General features: G+C 36.5%; 1 protein-coding gene across 1 annotated transcript in view; it reads right to left on the bottom strand.

Moving 5' to 3' along the window:
- Window positions 1-342: 342 nt before the first annotated feature.
- The window catches only part of LOC138064810 (3',5'-cyclic-AMP phosphodiesterase 4D-like), a 190,198-nt gene continuing 172,985 nt past the window's right edge, over window positions 343-17,555 (bottom strand). The window contains exon 4 of the mRNA XM_068928785.1: window positions 343-367. Coding sequence (XP_068784886.1) covers window positions 343-367 — 25 coding nt within the window. The remainder of the gene's footprint in view (window positions 368-17,555) is intronic.

Below are 17,555 nucleotides of genomic sequence, written 5' to 3'. Positions count from 1 at the left end.
AAGGGATCTACCAGTGTTATCTAAAAAAAAAAAAGAATGATGATACCTTTTTGACAATATATCCAATATGCAGGCAAGGTGGATTTTTTTTCTTGCTTGCCTAGTTTATTTCACCACAGAATCTTCAAAAGTACCAACTCTGCTGAAGACTCAGTAGCAACAGAACATTCTACAATGGAGAGTTGTAGCTGAAAACGATTTAGAAAAATACATTTCTTTTTCATTTTCCTGGAACTTGCCTGAGAGTCCTCACAGGAGAGCAGAACCTCCCTAGTGAGTTGAGGCTTGAATATGAGAACTGTTGCTTCAGCCATACCCACCTATTAGCCTTGTATTAGCATCTCAGAGTTCTCTGTGTGAATCACACCTAAATGCACAGAGATCCATAAAATAAAACATAATGTTTTACTTCAGGAGAAAATGCCATTTTAAGTTAGTTACGATTCTTAACCTTTCACATCTCTTTTTAAAAACATGTCCATGCTTTCAGGAAATGCTCAGAAAAATTGAAAGAATACAGTGTTCCAAAAAATACCAATTTTGTTTGCTTTTGTATCTTTGTTTACAAAAGTTTTGACAATATTTTTAAGTCGCTGTTCAGCTTATGATGGTAGCATTAATAGTCTACTAGTTAAACTGCTGTATCTGTTGCTCAGAATGGCACTACAGTTCTTAAGACAGATGTCTACGATGGTACCACAGTGAAGATAAGTAGTTTTGACATACAGAAAATAATGGAGGACATCTTATTTTGTCGCTTCATTTCCTGTTATAATAATGATATGACATCCTTACAAACCACTACGTTTTATCTACGGCCCGAATATAAGGAAAGTATGCTATATAAGTGCAGTAGAAATGGTTCAAAACTGAGATAGAAAATATAACTTTGAAGGTCAATATATTAAAGAAATAACAAGCATAATGAGATCAGAAAAGGAAATATACAGCAATTTAATTAGGAAGCGAATAATATCCACCCATTCCATGTCAAAGAAGATACTTCTATAGTTGTTTTATACCTTATAGGTAGTGGCAAATAAAGTGAGACAATCTCACTTGTAGCCTGTGTATGAGAAATGAACCAACACTAAAACTCCCAAGTTAGAGGGTGGTAGATTTTTTTTTTACTGATCTTTACCACTGACTACAGCACTGATTTTAATCCTGTTATGATTCAGTACAATAGCACTTAAGAGACTGTAGCATATTTTACACATAACCATAAAGTTTCACTAAGTCCTTTAAAAGTCCGATAAGCTTGAATTTCAGATAGAGTGGACAGTCAGTAAACTAACTGTTCATATCAATCTTTTTATCATGTCTGACTCGTGAAGCAGAAACACATTCCTGCTACTAGAAATGGAAAAGGAATTCAGTAGATCATCATTATATAAAACAATTGAAAACATGAATTATTGAAGAGAAAAAAAGTGAGTGCTTTAGAAAGTAGAGGTCTGATTAAATATAAAGGATGTTGTTAGATGTAGAACTATAAATCATAGCAAAAGAAAAAAGTACAAGAACATACCAGTACAAGTCACACATAATCCAGTTGTAGAATGCATTTACATTAATCACAAACTTATTTACAATTACAAACAACAGGGCAGTTATGGCAAAAGCAATGCATCAGTTTCAATATATATTCCGAAATCCTATTGCAGAGAAAAATTAACAATCAATAGCTTTTTGTTGAATGCACTTTGTAAGTTATGGAAAGATTTCATAATTTAATTTTATTAAAATTACTGTTAATGCAATAAAAAAGAGAATAATCTAAAGCTGTATAATTATGCAGGCTGAAACTTATCACCTATTAGGTACATTGTTTTTCCAGTTTATAGAAAGATTTTCCTTCAGGCAACTACCTGGGGACTTCCATTTTGGATATAGTTTGTTAATGAGGAAATAATACTTCCAGTTTGGAAGAAAAAAATGGTAATTTTATTTGCTGTCCAATGCAACGTCCTCTACAATTAAGCATAATAAAAATACTTGCTTTTTTATCCTATATATGCCAGACATATTTGTGTGTTATTTAAGCTTTCCCTGTGCTCAGTCACATGTAATTCAAAGATCTGTTCCTGAAATGGGTGTGGTATAAATACCAAAATAATCTTTAGTGTAAAGTAAAATACAAGTCACATCCATTTAGAACTTTTACTACAATACAGACTACTGCATGAATTTTATAATGTGCATACAAGCAAAGCTAACAGTTCCTTGTGAGCACATGGTTCTCTTACAGAGAATAGGTGTGTTAAAAAGATGTTTCCCTGAACACATCAAAATCTCTATTGCAAGAGCACAGTCTTTGCTGTACAGTTTGTGTGCTTGTTCGGTATATTAGAGCACTGAGTTCAGTCCTGCAAACTACATTCATCACAAACCAGCCATACAAAAGAGAAATATCTTAACACATAAAGCTATTCCTCTCCTCTTATGCAGGTAGTTTAAAATCTGAGAAAGACTGTGTTTAATACTTCATGTGCTTGATACTCCAGGTACATGGACAGACATAGCTAAAGCCTCGGCTTCTGCTCCACCAGCCTGATGCAGAGCTCTACTGATGAGTTGACTGAGATGAAAAGCATTTCACACCCACTAAGACCACAATTTCATGTAACCTCCTACTTCGAGTAAAGAGCAAAGGCTCAGTCTATCTCAGAAGCAGACTAAAAATCACAAGCTTGATTCCCACGAGCACTATATAATTACTGAATGCAAAAGGGGGCAGATCTTAAACATATTCCCTTGCCTGCCTTGATTTGCAGCTGGAGGAGGAAACAGCAGCAACAGAGTGATTACTTTCCCAGTTGGATAGCACAGGAGCAAGAGAGGAGGGATTTAGCACAGTCAGTGCTCTTCCCACTTCCTCCTCTTCTCCAGTGTACCTGTACTGGCAGATTAAATGAAGCATACACCCAGAGATAGGCACTGAGGACTTTCTTCATTTTGTAGTGTTAGGGGATAGCACTACTCTGATTTGAGCTTTGTTTCCCAAGCAGCTCCTGAGTAATACAACTACACATCATCCATTTATCTGGAAAAATCACACAGTGAAAGTCTAGCCTATTCTGAAAAAGGTCTGAACGATAAAGGTACTTCTCTAATTTATTTTCCACCTTATCAGTTGAAATAGTGATCTGCTCACTTCAAGCAGAGGAACGTGGGCAGCATCCATGCTATTTATTAATGGTACACTTGTATGAAACATAGTGAATTCAGTTTGCAGTGATTTAGGAGCACTTCATTCCTATGAGATTTGCACAACATTGAACCCTCTTAATTTTATTGAGTTCTATAAACAAGAAAACCTACAAGTTAAAAGCAAAGCTCATTCAACAGTAGTGAGTTTTACTCGGTTCTCAGTGAAAAATCATGGAATTATACTAACTTAACAAATATCCTGATGAAAAATGCTAGAAAAAAAGTGCTTAATTAAACTCCAAGTCAGATGCGTTTTGCCTGATTTCAAGTTTTCACCAGTCTCTTGAATAAGTTGCCAGAAAATTCAAGAACAACATTCAAAAGCTGAAAAGCTGAAAAGTAATTAGGTTGAGTGGTCTTCACAGAAAAGATACTGCACTTGAATTTTCTTTTAGATAAGCAGCATGTTGTAATACACAGAAAGAAGTTTCTCTTCCAACCTCAGCAAATAAACCAAAAAAATGGCCTGCATATACTAAGTTTGCAACACTACATTAAACTGTGCTTCAGTACTAAGGCTAACCTGTGTACACCTGCTACAAGAAGTTTGCCACATTATCCCCTAAGATCAGAAATCCATTTCTTAAAAATAATCATATGCTAACTTGCTATGAGGTTGAAGTTTAATAGGAATTAACCTTTCTTTCCCTTCCCTCTTTGCACTCAACATCATAGCATGAGCTTTTAAGTGATCTGATTCTCTATGGCCCCACCTGATTCATGCACTGTCCCCTCTCCACTCACTGTCAAATTATTGCTGTCGCCACCAGATAAGCATATGTAAAGGTATAGAAAATAAATATAGCCATGCTCCTCAGTGCCAGTGTAAATATTACAACTCAATTATTTCCTAGTAAAATCCCACTGACTGGAAGGGATTTGTAACTATTTATACTTGGGTTGACTAACCATTTGTCTTCTGCGTTAGCCTGATCAATGCCCACTAAAACAATTGGAGAGATGCTGCAGGAGATAAGGGTTTGGGAGGATTCTTTTCAAAGAGCTCAGTGGGCTTTGCATTTGGTATAGTTGGAAATAATTCCTCCTGACTTTCCTCTCAGAATATGAATGCAGTTTTTATAAACAGGAGTGTAGGAGGGGGGTTGGGGAGGGTCTCTCTCGTGAATCTAAGCATTAAGATATTTCATTTCTGATGAAAACGTTTTTCTGAAAATGTCTCTTTTTCCATTTTTTGATAAATTACATAAAACATTCCATAGTAATATTTCACCTAATTCTAATTTGCAAAGACTGAGGTTTTGGACAAAGCTGGATAATATATTTATTCGGAATCGAGTATTATAATTCTTTGGCTTCTCTATACTGCTCAGATGATAACTAAAGCTTGCTACTCATTGTCTTAATTAGTTTCATAATTTCTAATGAGGGTTTGGATTACTCAAACCCCTCACATCCAAAATATTTCCATTATTGAAGTTCTCTAAAAAGACCAAAAAAAAGCTCCTAGGTATTCCACTGAACCAATATTTTTGATAGGGCTAACCTTCAAATAACTGTGTTTTAAGTAGATACTTCTCTCTGAACATCCCCTTATTCCTTAAGACTCTCCTATAAGCTTTAACAGTTTCTTCAAACTTTATCAAGCAAGATAGAGAGTAAAAGTAAGAACACTTTGACAATAAGCTATAAAACAGTCTCTTTGCAAGAAGCTCTCAACAGGAATTTCAGTTGATTGATTTCAAATAGTAAGAAAGAAAATGGATGGAAGGCTCACACCAATAGATTTCAGTTAATTGCTCTCAAAGCCTCTTAAAAATATTTCTTAACTCTTTTTATTTTTTTTAGTAAAGTAATAGATCCATCCACTGTTGTTGGAATGAATAATAGAGTTCATTTCCTTCTTGGAAACAGCTTTAAAAATAAAATTACATTCTCCTGTATAATATTTTTCAATTATTGGAGAGCTTAATTAACAGGTACCTACTCTTAATTTTGCCAGACACAGACTACAATTTAAAAATATAATGCATTGAACCTAGTTATAGTGTGGAAGTCTCTAACATATTAGAAATTACATATTTTTTAATTAGAAAGTTAGGAACCGGTATTAGTCATTTTTTCAATAAATGATTTTTACACAAATAAATTATAGATGCAAATTATCTTAACAAATTATATTTCCAGTAAAAAGTTTCTTAATTACTTGCTTTTGGTGAATCAAAAATATTAACAGTTTGAATAGTAAAATGTAATTTGGCATGTCAGTGGATTACTTATTATTTAAATGAAGGATAGAGGGGAAAGTAGCATTCATTACTGTGGGTAAGTGAGTGTGAATATTGCCAATTTAATTTCCCATCTGTAACGCTCAAAATTAAAGGCCTTTATTGAAGGATATTAACTTGAGATATAAAAAAAGTTTTTAAATGTTATTTATCAAAATTGTCATTTGTTACTTGCGCCTCTCACGCTTGCAGAAAATATCCTGGTGATATTAATAACTTTATTTACGGGCTTAGCTTATTTTGTCTTGATAGTCCTCCAGCTGGAACCGCTAGGACGTTTTTCTGCTGTCTTCACTGAAAATTGGATTGCTCAGCCCATTTCTGAGCTACAAGTGAACCTTATTTGAATTGCACTATTTGCCCATAGCCTGTATAATATATCAATTTTAGTTATACTCTGATAATATGAAATTCATTGGCTGAAAATTCTCTCACATTTGTCAAGTGAATCACTTTCATAAGAAGTGCTTTCCTGGAGAGACAAATGTGAAAGATCTCAGTCAGGCAATTGTTTACACAGTAAAATGCAATTTTTTTCAAGTTACGTATTTTAGAAAAATGGTGGAATGCTTTGATACTCTCTCATCACTCCAGCTAGTGTCCAGATAGTTGTCTAATCTTCTCTCCCCTCTCATTCAGTGTTTGAAAGAGAGAAAGAAAGAAAGAGTAAATGATTAAAAACTCATTTTCATTTTTTCTAAAAAACATAAGCTGATTTTCTGCTTGATATCTCCAGGGTTCAAATGCCTTCAGGCATGCTAGCCAGACTGTGACGGTCCAAGGCAGCAATGCACAAAGAGAAGAAACTCAGAAGCCATTCTCAATGGTCCCTTTCTCAGGTCAGCATTCATCAAAGCTCTGCCACGCTACTGCCTCTCTAACTCATGGACAGAGCTTTACAGAGGCATGAATATTAGTCTCGGGAATTATTGCCTCTTTTAAAGCAGTGTGACCACATGCTGCTCCCATCAACATGGTCCAGTGCAATCAGGACATATTGAACTTGTAGTTGAAAAGGTATAAAGATGGCGTTAGACAGGCAGGAAGCTATCAGTGCCTAGCAGCTATCATTTGAAGCATATCAGGATTAACGGGGAACACCCAGGAGATGCTATCTTCACATTTTTGTCAGATTTGGGAGATGTGGGTCTTTATGTTTTTTTTTTTTAAGTGAGTCCTTGAAAGAAAGAAATGTTCATGTATTCAGTATCAGTAGGTTGCTCATGAACAATACAGCAGATTCCTTTACACATAAAAAGTTGGCCTTGAATACTTTCCCCAAAATCTATGTAATCTTCGTTCTTTTAGGAAGCATTGAATATTGTAATGTTCTGTAAGCAAGAAAACAGCTCATATTTCAGGGAATCAGGATTTTGACTGCCACTGATCATTTAAGCAATGAAATAATCTGGTTTCAATCTTATTCATGACAGATAGCTAATATTCATTTAATGCTGAAGTGAAAACCACCAGCTATAGCTCAATACTTTTTTATTTCTCTGACTGAGATACAATCCTGGGTGAGAAATCATAATCCACTTACTGTTTTAATTACTGAAATAATTGCTGACAGTAAATGCTGTCATAAATACAAAAAAGTTGTGAAGGCTGCTTCAGTTGAAATCAGCAAGAAAAGATAAACACGCTACATCCTTCACATCCTAAGTGAAGTTGATGTTCTTAGTTTATAGTCTTACATCACTCTGCTGGTAACAACAGTATTCCTGCCTTGTTTTCTTGTATCCATGCTACCTTTTCTACAGCTTGCTGCTTTCTTAATAGGTTAACAGTGGTGACAAGCCCTCTTAACTGTTACGTAAGTAAATCATACAATAGATATGTTTTAGAAGCTATGCAGCTATATAGCATGATACAAGTTTCGATCTTTCCTATAGGAAATACTAAATCAAAGAGGAATGATGATAATTTAAACACTTTTAACTGCATCATTTATTTATTCTCATCACAATTACTTCAGTAATACTCTATGGACATTTTATCAGCCTTGACACTAGGTAGAAAACTGGTAGTATAGCTTGTCCATACGATTTCTCTGCTTGTCTAACCGTACTTCTTGGCAAAGTATTTACCACAGTTAATCTTGGCTTATAAAGTCAACTCCTTCTGTGTCATGCAGGGTGAAAAGATTTCTCCAGATACCTTCAGATTTTTCTGTGTAGTGTAGGGAATTCTAAGCTATATATATATATGCATATATTTAAGTTATTCTAATTTATAGTTAAACAAATCAGGTAACACCTACTGAATCCCCTGTGTTAAAAGCTGCTAGTCCTGCCTCCTTGGAACCACATCAATGGTCAGCAACGATTTCTTATTCCTGGGCTTCTACATAGGAATCAAAGTCCAGAGGGAGCACCCAAAACAATTCTTCTCACTGTAATGCCAACAGCTTCACATGAGTTGGCACAAAGGACCATAGCAGTTGTTACTGTTGTGTCACAGGACTACCAGGAGTATAATGTCTTCCGTTTTGTCCAGATTACCATCAGGACTAATTAGAAAACATTCTAGAGGCTTTACAAATTTTATTTAATAATATGCTGCTCGTCTGAGAGTGAAAGAAAATGTTGTATTGTCCGTTGGAGTGCAGCTTTTCAAAGGTCTGAATTTGAATAAAAAAGTTCCAGGCTTGAATCTCTCTAACTGGAATTCATTCTTAGGTACTTAGCCGTCTGTGGAACATATCCATGCAAACAGGTAGAAACCTTAAATGTTCTTAGAAAATTACAACTTCTACAATCGCATTTCAATTATCATTGAAATATATGTTCTCTGACTTTACTGTATTGATTATCTCGGGTTACTCCCATGCAATCCTCATAAAATAACTTGGAGAGGTTAGTGTCAGCTGTTCACTTTTCCAGATTTTTTATCGCAAGCCTAGAAGGTCTATCGTTCATCTTTATTTGGTCTTTGGTAGATTGCCCTTGTTCTTGCTACTTTTTTGACAGTTCTTTCCCAAATTCAGGGCATCTCAAAGATGGGCAAAATAACCCAATATTGGAATGACTGCCCTCAAATCTAGGGAAAACTACATCTACCAAGTGCTAGCAGTTTCTAACCTTTCTTGGAAAAATCAAATTTCACATATATCAGCATGCATTATGCAAGTGCAAGCACTGTATTTCCAAGAGTATCAAAGGAATAATGGAGCTTTAACTCACTGTATAATTGAACTGGGCCACTTACATTTGAACTGGGACTCAGGACTCTTGCATTCTATTCAAGGCTGTAACAAAAATCCCCCAAAGTACAACCATCACTACTACTCAGTAAGGCATTTGCCAAGAGGAAAACCCAGAGAGGTGAGGCAATCAGAACCACAAAAAAGTTTCTAATATGAATCCAGTACTAACTAGTGTTGGTAGGAATTACCTAATTATAAAGTATATTCATCTGCAGTGAGGCAGCTGTTTTTCAAGTTGGCATCTTCTACTTCATTTTATATAATTATTCTCCAAAAAAGTATGATAGAGTACAGCTAGCCTCTGATTTATGCAGCAAATCAATGACAACCATCTGAAATACAAGCACTGTAATGAATAGCTTAAAGAATTTTAAACTATCAGGGAAATCAACACTGCTTATTTTATGTTATGATCTTAATATTGGGATTTTAAAGGCCTTTCCTATAGCTCCTTCATTTTTGGTGATTCCTCTACTACTAGAATAAAAATGTTATAATTCTAGAAGGTTTTAATATTTGCTGTTATTTACTTTAAGCTAACATCATTTATACTTAACAGAGAAACTCTTAAAATCATAGTATTTTTTTCTCTCTTTTCAATTAAGGGTAAATTTACAGAGCAGTCTCTGAGGAAACCCCAGTCTGCTGATGACTTTACATTAATCTCCCACACAGCTTTTAGTATGTCTGTGTAGGCCGCATCCTGCCCCAATTTAATTAAGTGGGATTTTGCCAATGTCTCTATGTGTAGAAGGATCAGGCATGGCAAATATATTCTACTTCAAGAAGTTTTAGCATCAAATACGAAGATGACAAAATCATAGCTATTGCCAAGTTTATATCAATTAATCTGTGAATCTAAAAGCACAGTTACACATTTGCATTTGATTTGCTACTGATTCACACATATATGGTAAGTGAAGCACCTCAAAGACTCATTTGGGGCTAAGGGGTTTTTTTTATACATTTTACTTCTGCAATTATAGAATCAAATTAGGCCTTTGATTGAGGAAAATCAAGTTTTACTATTGATTATTGAAGTCTCTCACGGTAGTTCTCTCTGTACATAAGGAAAAGAAATTACACCTGCATTTAAGAGTTACCCAAGAAAAAACTGACAGTGCTTCTTCCAGAATTGCGTTAAAGTTTCTATAATTTCATTGTCATAAAATGGCTCAGAAAACCACTGTGCCAAATATAGTGCAAGTTACTTGATATATTCTTCTGTTCAGTGTTCCCTCTCAATCATATCTGCACTCAGGGGTGATAATTCTAAAACGCGTTAAATTCAGGTCTTCCACTAAAGATGAGACAGTGATGATGAGACATAGTGACAAAAATGATAAGGTGGCTGAAGAAGAACTAACTTACACTCTGATAGACCAAGAAAGGCAAAATGTATGTGACTAATAGATGTTTTGTAGAGTGATAGAGGTTATAATAAATACCTGTCAGTATGAACAAGATGTAAATACCTGGAGGAGAAAGGACATAAGAACTCAGGCAGAGCAATAGAAGGAAACTAAGGAAGGAAATGCTGCAGAAAGGTTGCAATAAGAAAAAAACACAACCCCCTCAAACTTTTCCGAGAAAGTTTAACACACCATAAAAGTTCTGTTGTCTGAGTATAAAAAAACCCACACTACAGAAAATAATTTGGCAAGGTTAGAAAAACAAAACTGATGAGCCAGCAGGTCTTTTTCTGCCTAAATTCCATATTTTTGTGATTTGAAGATAAAAGATCTTAGAGGTTTAAAGGTACGATATTGATGATATATGCACATTTATATACTATTTTTACGTTAACAAATATCATACAGCTTTTTCAATATCCCCAGGATGTTCATCCGTGCTCACACATCTCCATTCTTTGGAATATTTTTTGTCCTAATTTATTTTTATAGGGAAAGCTACAGAAGTTTATGCTCTAATTAGGGCATGAGGATTGATAATGATAGTGCAAGTGATTAACCTGTTATATTGTAGAATTAAGTATCTCCATTTTTGCATGTTCAGTGAAATTCAGATCATACATAACTATCACCATATATTTATTTTCATGATCCTTCCCATTAGGGATATGTAGACATGTCTAACATATTAGACCTGATAAGGCCACAGATTGTCATAATGAAAGCTTTTATTGTACAATCTGTGAGATTCTGCAACCACCCATGCCCACATTTCAAACTGTTGCTTTTAATCACCCTGTCACCTATAGCAGAAAAACACTAGATTTACTTTTGAATCAAAGAAAATTACTGTTGAGAAGAGATGTTGGAAGAGATAACAGAATGAAACCTTTACACAACCTTTATTTGGATTGCTCAGAAACTTATTTTGTTGAAACTAATAATAGTGAACCAGATCTTTCTCTAGCACATGGAGTGGATCAACTGGTAAGGCCCACATTTTTACTCTAGTACTCAGAAGTTCAAGCTACAAACTCATAAAATTGGTTTACAGTTGGGAAAGGGGTAAACCCACAATTACCCAAAAAAAAAAAATGTTTAAGGAAAGCAAAAATTATGGTGCATTTAATTGCCAAGAGATCTGAACTGTTTACTTCTCAGAGTGTTATTGTCTATCTTTCATCTAAAGTGAAAGGAAAAAGTCTAACTACACTGATTAAAAGAATCAGAAGAAAGCTTGGGCGCTTAGACTAGAAACAGAAGAAAGCCTGTTAATAAGTGAATGCATTTAAAAGCCTGTTTTTACAGAGTACATCTAACGTAAAACATGTATGTGAAAATCACTTTCAGTGCTTGCTCATTTCAAAATGTCATCTTGATTACTACTGTGAGGAAACCAACTTTCTCCTGTTCCCAGAAAGCATTTATTCCCCTGTATTCTAACCTGGCATATTAATAACTGTCTGTTGTGTGATTTTTTCTCTTAAAATTTGTTTATATGAACCTTAAGATCACCGTAATGAACTCAAATCTTACATTTTGCTTTTGAGCTTTCTACTTAAGACAAGACTGTATTTTTCAAATCAAAAAAAAACCAAAACAAAGAGAGAAAAATAAGTTCCATCTGTAAGAATATAAAATATCTTTTTCGCTAGATAAAATTTAATCTGAAACTGATGCAATTTGATGAAATTGCATTTTGACAAAACTATTGCATTATAAAATGTTCATTCTATACTAATAGTGTGTATTCCTACACAAGGCAGCAAGGCCTTATTAGTACTATCTGAAACATTCTATCTACATTTGGAAGTGATATTATATAGTAATTAAACAGCAACTCTTAGAGGCACTAAATGTTCAAATTCCAAAGGGACATTTGGGATCTTCATTAACTGCATTGATATCATTGGATAATAATTTGAAGTATCACTGGAAATATATTCAAAAAATATAAGGTAAATTTGTAATTCTAAATTTGTACTCACCCAATCTAGTTACATACATAACAGGAAAATATGAGGAAAAAAAGGACCATATTGTTTAACATTCATATTAAAGAGGAATATATTATCTGCTTCTTTCTAGATATACTTTATGTCAGCAGTAATTAAAATTTACAATCCAGTTGTGTAAAATATATTGCTGATTACTTCTGTGTAACATAGAGCAAATAAATAAAAACAAACACTATAGATAAATTCTGTTAATGCAAATATATGGAGAAATGAAGAATTGTATCATTCTATTATTGTGACATGCCTACTTAGCAGTATTTTATGTATATTTTTAATTAAAATTCTTGACAATACAAGAAATTGTGCTACATAAGCAATAGGAGACAAAAAGGAGTCCAGAGGTGGGCAAGTGAAGGGGACCTGAATAATACTCTGCCCTGGCTCGTCCCAGGCCCATCAAAGGAGAGCGACCAGCCCATTAAAGCTGGTCTCACACTCATCTCCGCACACAGGAAGCAGCACAGAGGTGGCAGCAGGTGGAGAATCAATAACCTCAGCAGAGGCGCACAGCACCAGCCCCTTCCAGCCTGCATCTCAGGGGAGCATCAGTCCAATGGGTGGGACGGGAAGGACTGGGAGGGACACCCATCCACCCACCATGGTGAGTCACTGGCAGACTGAGGGGGTCATTGCCTAGATGTATGGGACTCAATATGGGATGCAGAAGAAGAGCATTTTGAGATTGCCCAAAACCTATTTTGGGATGTTTACAGGAGGAGCCAAAGGTGGGGAAAGGGAGGCATCAAGGTGGTTTGGGGAGGAACAAGTGTAGGAAAATAGAGATAAGGGCATAAAAGGGGCCCATTGGGTGTAAATAGGTTGCTGGTCAGTGCGCTTGTCTGGCCATGCCCCGCACCTGATCACAACAGTCTGTCCTGTCTTCTCACTAAACTCCATTTCTAACTATTTTCCTGGGTGAGGGGGCTGTCCATTCTGCATGCATGCATGCATAAGTGTGTATGGAGGTCCGAGCACCAGCACCCAGGGTCAGACCAGAAGTCATGTCTTCTAGACCACTTCTCATTTCCTTGCAAGAAAACAGAAGAAGGCGGCTTCAACATCATGTGCATCCTGTGAAAAGGTGCCTTCTTAGCAAATGTTTCAGGATGAGATGACTTATCATAACCTTGAGAGGGACTGACCTGGCACCCAGGAGAAGAGCAGGAGGGTAAGCATATCACCAAAGAAAAGATAAGGCATCGGTCAGCTGTGCTCTGTGCTGAATTTGGTACTGAGGAGAGTGGTGTTGTCATGAGTAGAAGCACTTTCAGGATTTTAGAGGAGAGGTGATTGACAATGAAGATCCTCTTAGAAAAAAAAAGTTGTGAATCATTTTACTGAGGCAAGAAAGGCAAGGACTATGCTGACAACAACTTGATTTGCTAGTTCAAATCCTTTGCCTGAGCACTACCTGTCATATGCACTCATTTAGGGAAGGAACCCACGAGAAAAGATATGGCATGTAATCAGCATTAAGAGAGATTACATAACAGTGACTATGCATACAGCACAGGAGAAAGACTGGGTCATGTAAATGCTCAGAATTAATATGCTTCTACTTTGATTTTCTCTCCTAGAGATGCTGTGGCTGCTCAGATGCTGTGCACCATGCTGTACACAGCCACATGAGGCAGCTTTGAGCTGCTGGGTTCTGGGCTTTCCTCTAGCTGTTCACCGTTTCCTCCTAGGCCAAGACAGCTTGGATGGAATTGTCCTATAGGCTGGATTCACCCACAGCTGCTGGCTGGATCGCTCTCTTGAAGTAGTTCCCATGTTTCCCCCAGCTTTATGTCTCTATGACATTCAAGGAGGTTTCTTGTTTATATTTATAAGCTGTTGCTGAAGGGTTGATTGAAACACAAATCAAAAAGAGCCAAGATATCTTCAATAGTGAAGCTAATCTAAAGAGACAATTCCCAACAGGAAAAAATCCTTATAAGGAAAACAGTATATATTCCTCTAATTAGATTAGCTTTCTGATTTCTTTTGTCATCACTAAATTGACATTAATATGGCATAATGAAAGAGTACATATTAAGAGCTTACTTTGTTATGCATTTCTTTTTTATGTTGCATTTTTTCAACAGTAAACCAAACATTGTGTGTGGCCTTGGGTTTGGCTAATTGCCCACAGAAATATTTCAACAGAATAACTGTTTTTCTAGTTAACTAACTGCTCCAAAACAGACAATGCCTGAAAGGCATACCTCTTTTAAAAACTATTAACACCACATCTCCTCCACTCATGGTACAGAAAGTAAAGCCGATCTCAATTAATTCCCTGCCTTCCCGTACCTCATACTTCAGCCAAGCATAATTAGAAAGCAGCTTTCTACTTTTTGAGCTCTCCCTGCAAGGTGAGCCACTGCAGCTGTAGGCCTTGGCATCGATAATCATCTAAGCAGACAAGTGAACAGTGGGTGAATGAGCTTAGAGTCATTACAAAAAAAAGACATTAGACTAGGAAGAATTATCAGGAGAAATGATCTAAAGAGTTCACTCATCAAATGACCAAACATTCGCTTTATACCTATAATAAAATCAGCAATGAAGCAAGAAGTCGATCTCTCTTACTCTGTTTAACACACAATAGCACCAAATGATACGAATCCAAAAACAGGAAAACAAAAGTGAACAGATTCTAGTCACATAGGAAATTCCTTCTTTTTATGGAAGGCATACCAGCATGTAATAATAATTGAAAATTAAAATAATATTTTATCATAAAAATCCTACACAATCAGCTCTTCCTACAGGCCAGTGACTCACTTCCCTGTAGTATGCTGGAAAAAATGTGATTAAGGACTACAAACAATAGCAGGGAGGCAGCTTAGCTGAACAGGGAACTTCTGACTGCGCTCCAATGCGGAAAGCATATGTACAGGAGCTAGAAGCAGAGGTAAGTTTCCGAGGGGGAAGACAGAAGCATCACCTGGGTTTTTAGGGATGGAATTAGTAAAGTCAAAGCTCAGGTAGAGAGAAAAATAGCAATGGAGATAAAAGGCAACAAAAAGGGCTTTTACACAGTTATCAACAGCAAAAAGGAGACAAAGAAAAATGTGGGCCAGTTGCTGAATGGAACAGGCAATGAAGTGATAAAGGAAATGGAAAAAGCTGAAGCACTCAAACCCTTCTGTGCTTTATTTTACCAGCAAGGTCTGCTCTCAGGCCTCCTGGGATGCCCTGTCTAGAAGCAAGGTTTTGGGGAGTAGAGGGTACTACTTTGCAGAATTAGGCAAATTGGACATGTCCAAGTTCATGGGACCATGTGAGATACATCTGAGGGTGCTGATGAATCTGGCCAATGTCATTATGAGGCCACGTTCTATTTATTATCCTCGAAAATCTGTGGTGATCAGGGAGGTACCCAGTGACCAGAAAAAGGCTAAAGTTATGACCATTTTTGAAGAGGGGAAGAAGAAGACCCAGGGAACTACAGGCTGCTCCAGCCTCATCTTAGTCCCTGGAAAGATTATTAAGTAAGTCCTCATGGAAGGTATTTTCAAGCACATGAAGGACAGGAAGGTGACTGGGAAGAGTCAGCATGAATTTACCAAGGGCAAATCATGTGTGATGAGTCTGATTCCCTTTCATGAAGAAATTCCTGGCTCTGTGAATGATAAGAGAGCAGCAGCAAGGCTTTTGGCACAGTCTTCCACTGAAGCCTCATAGCCAAGCTGGAAAGATACGGACTAGATGAATGGACTACAAGGTGGGCAGTAAACTGGTTGGACCATCAGGCTGAAAGATTAGAGGGCAGTGGTTCCATATCTGAGTGGCAGTGAGGTAAGAGAAGAATTTCTCAGGAGTCAGTACAGGGGCCAAGACTGATTAATAACTTCATCAACAATCATCTGGACAGTAAGATGTAATGCACCCTCAGCAAGCTTGCAGATGACACCAAAATGGTGGGAGCACTTGACTTGATGGTGGCTGCCATTCACAGGGCGTTGGCAAGCTGGAGGAATGGGGTTACAGGAACCACATGAAGTTCAGCAAAGGCAAATGCAAAGCTCTGCACCTAAAACAAAATAACCTCAGCTCAAACTGTTATCCGCTATTACCTGGCTTTTTAAAAGTTTTTCTCAAAGTTTATCTGCTAATTATACAACCCTGCAGCCAAAGAGGACTATAGCATGTTCTAAAAGTTTTCAAATAGTCACTTTTAATCATACGATATATTTTAAAATGCATATTTTAAACAAATAGTTAAGTGCAGATTTTTTCTTAAACTAGAAAATACACGCACACTACTCATCCACAATTTAGAGTAATGTCTGTTTCCAATCTGTGCAATATTAATATTGCAGATCTTACAATGCAAAGAAGTCATTTTTAGTAGATGCAATCCTCTACAGTCTACGAGTGAATCAGATCTAAATCCTCAACTTAATTCTAGACATAAGTTAAAGTAATCTCTTTCTTCGGGGGATGGAGGTGGAGGTAAGTGTGGGGTTTGAAGTCTTCCATACCTATTAAGAATGAATATAAGTGTTCTGGTATGGGACCTGCCACCTTCACAACTTCCTTATCTCTGTTTAGCATCCAGATAATGCAAATCTTGATCAACAGAATAATTTTTAAGTTGTTCTCCAAAATGAGTCCAAAACACATACAGCTACATGGGAATTGTTGATGTTGGACACAGAGAAGGCTCTTAAAAGCTAAAGCTTGGATTCCACAGAACATTAAGGCTTCTAACTTCTACTTATCACTACCCACAGATTTTTCCCATTGATGGATTGGAGCTTAAATGCTGACTCAGTTTTGTTTTCCATACTAATTAAATAAGCTTTTCTTTGTAACAGACACTGCAGTCAGATAGCATTCTAAGAGACTGAGTCAGTGTGATAGAAACCTAGATTCACTACGAGTTCAGGTGCATAGCAGTAGTTAGGCATTTAACTCCCACTAATAACAATTAAATTCCTTCTCAGATGAGGTCTGGGTAAAATTATCTTTGACATATTAAGTTTATTGTTTAAGGCTGAAGTAACCTTGAGGCACCAATTCTTTTTTCCAAGCTACACCAACAACTTTCTGGAGGGTAGCATCGTGGAGACACAAAATCAGGAGCCAAAAGCTCTTGAGTTCTGCTCACGGCTTTATCACCGCTTTCTTCTGTAGCCTTGGCCAGTTGCACCATGCCGTTGTAAACAAGCTTTCCTACATGTAAAATGAAGATAATAGTACTTGCTCACTAACTGATCTCCCAAAGGTAGCATGAAGATTAACTCATGTTTATGATGCTTTTAAAATAAAGAAATGTGCAATAAAAGTGCTAAGAATTACTGTGTTATTGTTCATTATTCTTATTGGCAGGTGAGTCAGAGAACACAGCAGCTGTTGAAAGCAGCCTAAACCCATGAGTAATTGCCTGAGAAGAGTTACAGCTTGGCAGCCCAAAGATCATCATTCTGAGCTTAAAAATAAATCAAATGTTCTCTTGTCTCTCTTT

The sequence above is a fragment of the Struthio camelus genome, chromosome Z (genome assembly GCF_040807025.1).
Source record: "Struthio camelus isolate bStrCam1 chromosome Z, bStrCam1.hap1, whole genome shotgun sequence".
Lineage (NCBI taxonomy): Eukaryota > Metazoa > Chordata > Aves > Struthioniformes > Struthionidae > Struthio > Struthio camelus.
Note: the sequence above shows the minus strand (reverse complement) of the source record. Positions and strands in the feature narration are given on the sequence as shown.